Here is a 10,471-nt window from a genome sequence, read left to right as displayed (position 1 = left end):
GGGGACCCCTAGGGACACAGCTGTACTCTGACACCCACAGGATGACCATCCGTTGGATGGTAACTGGATTTTGTTATTTGGGGCAGGGGGTGTCGAAGTATGTGTGACCCCAAGTCGAAACTGCACCAGCAAGGACTGGTCCCATCCGACCAACTTTAAGAACAGGGCCAACACACACGTCCTGAGCATCCGGTGGGGAACCGTGTTTGGGGGAGCACGGTTCAGCAGGGCTTCTCGGCTGAGAACACGCAGCGGCGCGGGGTGCGTCCCAGAATGAGCACTGGCTTCAGCTGTCAGAGAGAATCCCAAACGAGAGCCGACCCCAACACCAGGGGCACGCTCCTGCACCCTCAAAACAGACCCGGGCCCCCTCCGGATTCTCTCAGATGGTGTTTCCATGTCTTCAGGGATCAGCGGGAGGGACCACAAATAACCCGCCTGCAACTGAGAAGAATCCTGGCCCAGAGATTCTGCTCCATCACCCATGGGCATTCCTTTCTTACGGCACCAAATGGAGCGGTTGACCAGGGGACCTCTACAGTTGGCTCTCTTGTCCCTCTGGCTGACGTGGGGCTAACCCAACAGGACCAAGATGGATTCGCAGCCTGCACTTGGGCTAACCTTGACCCAGGCTTTAGTGAGAAGGTGAAGCAATGTCATTCCAACACACGGAGCGATCAATGAATTACTGACAGGACAGGCTTCAGCTCTTGAATATTTGATGGCGAAGAGAAGGAAAGTTCCTCACGCCAATCCCAAAGCCAGGATCGTTAGCAGGCAGGCCCGCCTGATCACACACCTGCCGGTGGGGCCGCCCCACGGGGTTAAGTCTGCTGCCAAGTGCTCTGTGCTCACGGCACCGTGAGGCTCAGGCAGCTGGAGCGCACATGCAGCGGGGACGCAGCGTGAGACCCGGGTTTGCCAGCTTCGGCCAGCCCCCAGCATTGACCGGAGAGTTGTGCAGCTCCAAGACTGGGGTTCGGGCTTGGGGAACATTAGGGCGAGGTGGGCCTGGAATTCAAACGTTTATCTCTCCCAGCTCTGCCCAGAGCCCGGCACTGGGGTGTCACCAAGTTCGGGGCCAGGTCTGACACAGTGGTCATTAGATTCTCTGTGGCAGTTAGGATGGCAGGTAGACCATCCAAGGGCCTTTGTAGGAGAAGGAGCAAGTGGCCAGGGAGGATCCAGCAGACACCACACAACTTCCGCTTCCTCCACAAGCTGACCCGTGGGGCGAGCAGTGGGCAGTGGCACAAACAGGCAGGGCTCTGCTGCTGCGCTGGGAAGCACCCCGGGAAAACTCAGAAAAGATCCCTTCGGAACTTCTGCCCCTGTGGCATTGATTCCAACACCTGGGCTCCCAAGGCTGGAATCTTTATGGAAGCAGATGCTCCGTCTTTCTCCCAGGTGGAGGGGCTATCAGATTCAAACCGCTGACCTTCTGCTAGCAGGCTGGCGCCTTAACTGCTGTGCTCCCAGGGCTCCGTCCAAATCATAAAGAAGAGGGTGACAGGTAACGGCAGTACATGAAGAAGAGGTTGTTCCCAAAAGGTCAGGGAGAGGGAGGCAGGCCACCCCAGGTAGGAAAGAACATGAGAACCCCCTATTTTTCCTGCACCCGGGGGTGGGCCAGGTGAGGGATATGTGGGCTGGACAGGGGTTCTGTCTGCATCCGGAGGAGGGCAGGGTCCTCAGAGGGTGAGTGATATACAGTCCCCAAAGGAAGCTCAACTCCATATCACAGCTGGGAACCAGGTGGGGCAACTGATACAACCTCCAGCCCACTCCCTGACCACAGGGCAGCTATGAGGGAGACGGAGTGGATGGAGAGCACGCTATTCTTCCACCAGGAGGTGCCGCCCTGGGCGTTAGGGAGACCACCTGGAACCCGAGAGAAAGCGGGGGGCCTCGGGGGCTCTCAGAATGACACCAGGGTAAGTTCCGCGGATCGCTCTGCCTCTCGCACCCCAGACTTGGAGCAGCAGAAGCTGGCAGGGTAGTGAGCAACACCAACCCCAACCCAATGCCAACTCAGAGGCACTCCACAGGACAGAGCAGAACTGCTCAGAGAGGTCACCACGGCTCCTCTGAATGGGCAGTAGTCACACAGCAAAAAATCCCAACATCCCCAACAAGCCAAAAGATGAGGAAATCACGGCTCTGACTCCAGCCAAACACCACAGGAGACATGGCAGTCCCAGCCCACCAGTGCTGGGCCACACCCACACCCTTGGAGACTGTGCTGAGCCAAGGGTGGGATGGGGGCATGGGGGGGTGCCAGCTGCCCAGCCACATGCAGAGGAGGGGTCTGGGAAGATGCCCCTCATTTCCTCTTGATGTGAGACATGGCTCCCTGGCAGCTGAGAATGGGCCCCCTGACCCCCCACCAGCCCAGTGGGTATTTCAAAATCCCACGAAAGATCCCTCCAGACCCTGATGCCTCCACTGGGGATGGGCTTCTATCAAACCCTTAGAGAAGGGACCTGAATCACAGGGTCACTGTACCTCACTTTGCAGATACCGTGGTTTGGGACATTTGTGTGCAAATCTAAGGTTTTCGTCAACCCCGCACCAAGGAAGTCTATCCGGGTGTCGTTTCCCCAACAGTTTGCGCTCCGTTCACATCTACCTCGGTGTCACCTTGCGGTCCCTCTCATAAGACACCCAGCACTTTCGCCATGCCGTGTGACCACGCTCAACCTCAGAGACAACCGTGCCCGTGGGACCGGTGCTCATCTGCACTGGGAAACCAAACTAACCCGGGGGACTCGCTTTGAGGCACCCCCTGCCCTTTTGGGGCAGTCAAGACTGACCCCGAAATATCTCCAAGGTAAGCCTGTACAAGCAATCTCTCACAGAAAATCCGGAGGAGGCGTGTCTCAATTCATCTGTGTAAACACCAAAGCCAAAGCTACCAGCTGCTGCCAATTCCAATTCTGAGCCACCCTGTACGGGGTTTCTGACGCTTCAAGTCATCATGGGGGCAGATAGCCTCACCTTCTATCCTCGCCGGTAGGTTAGAACTGCCGACCTTGCGGGTTCGCAGTCCAATGATTACCCAGCAACGCCACCAGGGCTCCTTCGATACAACTCACTGCCATGCTCTGATCCTGACTCATAGCAACCATCGGGCAGAACGGCACTGCCCCTGAGGGTTTCCAAGGCTGTACATCTCTACAGAAGTAGGAAGCCCCATCCTCCTGCAGAGAGGCTAATGGTTTCAAACCGCTGACTTTCTGTGGTTTGCAGCCCAACCCATAACCCGCTAGACTACCAGGGCTCCTGTTCATTTGTGTAATGGCAGCATTAATCTAAAAGGTCCCTGGGTGGCGCCAACAACTAAGCACTCAGCTACCAAATGAAAGGTGAAAGGTTCCAGGCCTCCCACCCCCACCCCCCAAAATACCTGTAAAGACAGGCCCAGCCCACTTCCAAAACGCTCCCCGGAAACCCTGCAGGGCACCGTCCTACTCTGACATACACGGGAAATGGCCATGAGGCGGCGTCCACTCAGTGTCAAGGGGTGACCTCCTGGGGCTCTGTGTGAAGACATGACCCCATTCCACCCAGGGAGGGCGCAGGCTGTGGCTGCTGAGGGAGAAGGCAGACTCCCCGCCTGCGCTGCAGAAGAAGGGCAACGGCAGAGGAGCCTGTGGAACACCACTTACAGGGAAAAGAGGAGTCGAGAGGCAGGAGCCCCGTGGCACGTCTGTTGCTGGCTGCTGGCCCTGGCTTTGCAGTTACTGCAGCTCCCGGCATGCTCTGCTCTGGGCAGACAACAACCAGGACAGAGCACAGGGGTGAGTGCGTGCCTCGATGTCGGCTTGGCCGTGGGGTGCACATACGGTCTCTGTGACACTCCTTAGCCATCGAGGTGATGTGGCCACCCAGCACATATCACGTGACCCCCGAAAACACAGGAGAGTCCAATGGAGGCAGCAGCAAAGATGGTTCAAGAAAAAGCATCCGAGGTGTTCCCTGTGTGGGGTGTCACACAGCTCTGCCTCATCCCTCCTGAGTTAGGCGGCCGAGTGCAAATGGGTAAGAGCACAGCAAAACCAGGACAAACAGTGAGGAGTGGCGGTTCCTCCCTTCCTGCCCAGGTCCAACTTCTTCCCTAGACTGAGGGAAGCCACAGCTGAGGGCCCCCAATGCCAGGAGACCCAGAGGAGACACACAAGCTAGAGCAAAGAGGGGAAAGCCAGGGCACTGTCCAGTGCCCCCACCACACGGCAGACACAGCAACACATGACAGGGCAAAGGGAACAGAAGACTCGGCTTCTTCTGCTCTTGAAACCACAGCCCCACAAGACGGAGAGAAAGAGCAGCTCTCCGACCCAGTGGTGACAATGTAAGCAGAGAGCACTCAGCTCAACAGACCCCGAGCACCAGCACAAGACTCCACGGCACGAGGCCGTCAGCCATGGTGTTCTGGAGCTGTCCCATGGTCTCGCCCTTCTCTCCATCTCCCTGGGCTCGCTCCCTGAGAGACACTCCACTAACAAGACACACGGCACTATGCCCTGGGAGCTGGAGAAGGCACGCGGACCTGCCCTGATACAACCAGACCGCTGGAGCCGAAAAGCCACAGAGGCCCTTGCCAGCGTTGAGATGCTTACAACTGGATCCAAAGACTTTCTACCCACTGGACCGTGATCTTGCTGCACTCGGTGTTTCATGAGTTTGAACAGGACTTTATAGGTTAGTATTAGACATAAGAGCTAATATTGGACTTATGGGCTTGGACTGGACTGGGTTGGGATGCTTTCTTCATGTACAATTACCCTTTGTATCAAACTCTCTCTTATACACATGTTGAGAGTGTCCATGAATTTGCTTGTGTCCCTGGGGTTTATAAGACAGGACTAAACAGTCTCGTTCTTTCTCCAGGGAGCAGCTGGTAGTCTCCAACTGCTGACCTTGTGGTTAGATGTCCAGCAAGTAACCACTCCTCCTCCAGGGCTCCTGAAGTACAAAACATACCGCATTCCTCTAGTTCTTTAATGTTTCCTCTCCCCCACTCTCATGACCCCAATTCTACCTTACAAATCCGGTTAGACCAGAGCATGGACACAGGTACAGATAAGAGCTCACGACACAGGGAATCCATGACAGATAAACCCCTCAGGACCAATATTGAGTAGCCATACCAGGAGGGGAAGAGGAAGGTGCGGGGAGAAAGGGAGAACCGATCACAATGATCTACCAGTAACCCCCCCACCCCCCACAGGGGGACGGACAGCAGAAAAGTGGGTAAAGGGAGACATTGGTCAGTATAAAACATGAAAAATTTTTTTATAAATTATCAAGGGCTCGTGAAGGAGGGCGGGCGGGTGGGGGAAGCAGTTAAATGAACTGATACCAAGCAGAGAGAAAATGTTTTGAGAATGATGATGGCAACATCTGTACACATGCACATGACACCGTGATGTATGGACCGTGACAAGAACTGTATGAGCCCCAACAAAATGATTTTAAAAGAAGAGTGTCTTAAATGTGTCTCTTTTGAGATATATTTAAGCGCAGGTTAAGCAGACCGGCCAGCACATACGGAAGGGGAGGAACGTGCACGTCATCTCCAGGGAAAGGAAGATTCGAAGCTGAAGACAGGGACCTTCCCCTTGGGCTGAGACCGAGACAAACCCTGCCCTGAGCGCTCGCTCACAACTTAGAAACCAACCTCTCTGCCGGTCCGATTCACAGCGCCCCTGCAGGGCAGGGCAGGAACTGCGCCTTGGGTTTCTGAGCCTGTCCCTCTTTACCGAAGGAGAGAGCCTCATCTTTCTCCTGCAGAGCAGCTGGTGGTTTCAAACTGCTGACCTTGTGATTAGCAGCCCGACACGCCATCACTACGCAAGCTCTAACCTGGAAATCCAGAGATGACTGACTGAGGTATCCCCAACTCGAAAAGCCAGTGACTGAACTCTGACTGCCTAAGAACAATCGCCATAGCAGTGCCTGACTTCTGAAAGGCAGCCAAAGATGTCTCTGGGAGAACAGAGTGGGAGGAGGGAAATGGCTCGGTCTCCAGACACATTCCATCTGAAAGCCAAAGTGCAGGACCTCGGACTAGGGCCCCTTCCCTGCGTGCAGCACCAGATGCGTGGTCTCCCTGGGTCCAGCCTGTTCCGCCCAACACACAACCATCCCCGCGACTTCCACGGGCAGCATGTACTGGTGAGAGTTGGCTGTCACGTGGGGAAGCAAGCAACAGAGCTCAGAGGTGCCCATCACACGCCGCACACATCGCCAATGTGACCACACCCTTTGGTGCGCAATGAGCAGCTCCAAGTACCACCACACCCCACTTCAACAGAGAGGGGGCTCCCGTTCACCTGGGGTGCACACTCATTACCGTGGTGAATATTAATGCCTGAAAACACTTCCAGGTCACCAAAACAGTGCTTCTGTGCCCAATAAGTGGTGCTGAATTATAGAAAGGCTTTATTCGATAACTATATATTACAATAGTGATCACGTTTTTTCTTTAACCCCCCACAACAGCCACTAGACTCCCAGAACATTGGCCGTGACCCTGAGTTGGATGCTAAGTATGGTGGGATGAGATGGTGAGCGGCTGAATCTCAGACTAGCTACAGTCTAATAACCCCAGCACGGACTCCCTCCCCTTCTGAACGTCCGTGCTGCTAAGTCCTCAACTACCACCTACCATTTCTACCTTGGAAAGAATCCTCTTCCCTGAAAGAGGCTTCTCTGAAAATAATACTCATGTTTCTCCACTGTTCCTACTCTTTGGACACAAGGGCCCTTTTCCCTCTCTAGTCCGTGCGCAGAGGGCCACTGTGGTGCAGTGGATTACGGGCTGGGCTGCAAACTGCAAGGTCAGCCATTCGAAACCACCAGCCGCTCCACAGGAGAAAAACGAGGCTTTCTAATCAAGAGTTCCATCTCGGAAACCCACAGGAGCAGCTCTACCCTGTCCTATGAGGTCGCGGTGAGACGGCATCAACTTGACGGCCGTGTTTTAGTTGCTGTTTCTTGAGTACTCCTCCCCACCTCGGCTTATCAGCACCCCACCCCCTGACGCTGAAGGCAGGTCGAGCGCCCGCGTGTACGGAGCCACCGTGGAACCCCCCCGCGTGGAGGATACCCTACTTGTCCGCTCGCGTCTGCCGCCTGCTGGAAGTGCGTGGCGAGCGACATCTCGTCTTGGAACACCTCGTTGCACTCCAAGCATTTCAGACTGTGCCTGCAGAGCTTGGACAGGTCTTCGTCCAGCGGCATGGCGGGGACGATGGGCGAGCTGGGAGGCGCTGATATCACGGTGCCCATGATGCCGGACTGGATTTTGGTGACTGTGTGGACGCCTGCGCCCACGGAGCTCTGCGTGGTGGGCGGTGGCGCCGACGCATTGGTTGCGGGAGACGCGATCATCTGATCGGCCGGGACCGGCTTGAGGATCAGGTGGGAGCACTGCATGACCACGCCCTTCTCCTTGTGGCCGCGCGCGTGCGACAGGAGGCTGCACTTGTTGTAGAACACCAGGTTCTTGGTGCAGTGGTTGCAGGTCACTTCGATGCGCACGCTCCGCCGGTCGTAGTGATGCGTGAGGCTCTTCTCCAGGGCGAAGGAGTCGCCGCACTCCAAGCACTTGTAGCCGCGCGTGGGCAGCGTGATGCCAGCATTGGCGGGGGGGCTGAGGTTCGGGATGTAAACTGGGACTGGATTGACGCTGCTCAGCACCTTGTTGAAGGCCTCCACCACGGAGCTCTGCAAGGAGGACACCACCTGCACCCGCGACACCTTCTTGGGCGGCTGCGAGGCGGCCGCGTTGATTATTGCCTGCTTGATTTGCTGCTGCGGTTTCGTGAGCACCTGGCGGAGTTCGGAGGTGGCCTGGGCACCCTGAGGCAGGAGGTTAAGGTTGGCGAGGTGCACCGTCTTTGGCACGAGTTTGGCGTTGGCCAGGCTGGACGCGGGCACCACGACGGTCTGCTGCTGGATGGCATTGGCCGCTTTGATGATGGCGCTGCTGGCGCTCTGCACGGACGCGGCCGAGATGACCGTGGCTTTCACCGTGGTGTTGTTGGCCAGCTTCAGGTTGATGACCTGCGAGCCTGCCGTCTTCACGGCGGACACGGGGAGGAAGGCCGTGGCCACTGGCTTAATGGTGACCTGCTTGGGGGTCAGCTCGACGGGGGAGATGGCGTTGGTGACCACCGCTGACTGCAGGGGCGCCCGGGGAGGGGACGAGAGGACGGCGGCCGGCGTGGGGGACGACAGGAGGGACGTCACAGACGCCAGCACCGAGGCCGTCTGCTCGGAGGAGGGCTTTCTCCCCACGCTGACATCGAGGTCCGCGTCCGGCAGCACGCGGGTCACAGTCCTCTTGATCTCCCCGGATGACGTCTTGATGGTCTTGATGCGGACTTTGGGGATGGCCGGTGTGGACCCCGCCGGCGAGGAGGGCGAGCCCTTGCTGCTGTTTTCGCTGGAGACACTGCGGGGGCTGTCCGGCGGCTTCCCGGGCGCCTTCCTCATGCTGTCGATGAGGCTCTGGGACTCGGGAGACTTCTCCAGGGCGACGGGGCCGTCACTGGCCTCTTTGGGTAATGGAGAGGACTCCCGCGAGCGGGCCCCCAGCTCCTTACAACAGTCTGAGGCAGCCTTCTTAGCACTGAGGGCCGCGATGGCCGCTATGCACGAGGAGAGCTTGGAGGACGACTTGGACTTCGCCGGGGCCACCCCCCCAAGGCCTCCGCTGCCATCACCTTTCTCGGAGCTCAGCTTTCCGTCCGGGACCCTGTTCTCCAGCGCCTTCTCGGCGGGGCTCTCCTTCAGTTTGTCCTCCACCTTCCTGACTTTGAAAGGCTCGTACACGCTCAGGTGTAGGGAGTTGGCTTCCGACTCCCGCTTGACGACTTTGCCCTTGTCTGGGTTGCCCGAGGCTGCCGGGCCGCCCATTCTGGGCCCGGCCTCGCCTCCCAGGGCCTTCGGCTTGCCGTAGTCCTGGCGGGCGTCGGGCCCCGTCAGCACGTTGGCCCTGAAGCTGGCACGCATGTCCTCCTTCTCCGGGGGGTCGTCCACCTCGATCTTCTCGTCGTCGTCGAACTCCTCCGCGCTGGAGATGGGGCTGAACTGGCTGAAGGCCGAGTCCTTGAGGGTCCCCTCTGAGGTAGGTGCGTCTCCTTTCAAGGACTGCGCTCCGTCTTTGCCGTAACCGTCCAGGGAGGCGGCAGAGAGGAAGCCGTTGTGCAGGCCGTTGCCGGCGGCGGCGTGGCCCTCCTTCTCGACAACGCCCTCGGCGGCGTCCATGTTACGCACATTCTTCACAATCACACTGACGCCGACGTCCGAGGAGGAGGGGGGCGTGTGGGAGTCATCGTCCGCGTGGGCCTGCTGCTTGATGTGGCCCTCGTGCTCATCGTGCCCAGACTCGATGGCTGCTTTAGGGTCGACCATATCCGGGATGTCGAAGGCTGCCAGGAGGTCGTCGAAGTCTGGGGTCTTCATATCCCCCATGGTCATGAATCTGATCGGCTGTCCTGTGGGAGAGAAGACAAGGCCATCAGCGAGCAGCAGCGCGAACAAGGAGATGCACAGCCCCCGGGGACTGCCCCCGGCCGAGGGCCCCAGGCCGAGTGCGGAGGTTGGTGAGCGGAGGCTCTGTGATCAACGTGAGCGAATGAGCACCACAGGAATCATTCACTGAAAGCAGTCGTCAGCCAACGCTCAAAGGCAATGTCCCCAAGACGCTGCGTGTCATCTGACTGGTCTGAGGAGCGCTGGTGATACAGGGAGAGGCGCCTGGCTGCTCAACACAAGGTTGGAAGTTTAAACCGCCCCATCGGTTGGGTTTCAGCATCACCCTACACAACTGAGAAGAACTGCCCCCTAGGGCTTCCAACGTGGCAGGCTGCCGTCTCTTTCCCCCACGGGCAGCTGCCGGATTCAAACCACCAACCTTTCTGCGGGGGCAGTATTGTCCTGCTGTCACATGGGCTCACTAGGAGTTGGAATCAACTTGACGACAGACACACTGATGTTTCACGGGGACCAGCACAGCTCCTACCTGACCACCGCAAGGTCGGCGGCAGCGGCTGTGATGAGGGGTACCGAGCAGAAAACAGGTCGCTGACACCAGACTCATCACACCGTTGTCACCCGACAGCACCGCATTCGCTGACACAATGACCGTGATTCAAGCCAGCGTGCGACTTGGTCCTTTCTATGTTGTGCTTTGGGAGACCACACTTGAGACAGTTATTACAACCAGAGAACCCATGACAGATTTCAGCCTTTATTCACAGGCGACACACGCGTGAAACCATCACACAAGGTGTCTACTGCGAGTCCAGTCCCATCTGGGGTCTTAAAAGTTCACACACACACACGGATCTTAAAAGTTTACACATGGGAGGAGACGAGCCAGTCAGGGTGCAATGTAACAACGATGAGAAATACAACTTTCCTCTAGTTCCTAAATGCTTCCTCCCCGCTCCCACTACCA

The 10,471-nt window shown here is 57.5% G+C and overlaps 1 protein-coding gene across 5 annotated transcripts in view; it reads right to left on the bottom strand.

The window, feature by feature from the left end:
• The window catches only part of ZNF532 (zinc finger protein 532), a 114,057-nt gene that overhangs the window by 59,334 nt on the left and 44,252 nt on the right, over positions 1–10,471 (bottom strand). For all 5 annotated transcript variants that reach the window (XM_045296204.1, XM_045296206.1, XM_045296205.1 and 2 more), the window contains one exon: positions 7,117–9,506. In XM_045296204.1, coding sequence (XP_045152139.1) covers positions 7,117–9,489 — 2,373 coding nt within the window. In that variant the 5' untranslated portion in view covers positions 9,490–9,506. The remainder of the gene's footprint in view (positions 1–7,116; positions 9,507–10,471) is intronic.

This window comes from Echinops telfairi, unplaced genomic scaffold (assembly GCF_000313985.2).
Source record: "Echinops telfairi isolate 266 unplaced genomic scaffold, ASM31398v2 ScPeMD7_7400;HRSCAF=8409, whole genome shotgun sequence".
Taxonomy (NCBI): domain Eukaryota; kingdom Metazoa; phylum Chordata; class Mammalia; order Afrosoricida; family Tenrecidae; genus Echinops; species Echinops telfairi.
The sequence above is the reverse complement of the archived record's forward strand: the minus strand, read 5'-3'. Positions and strand labels throughout refer to the sequence as shown.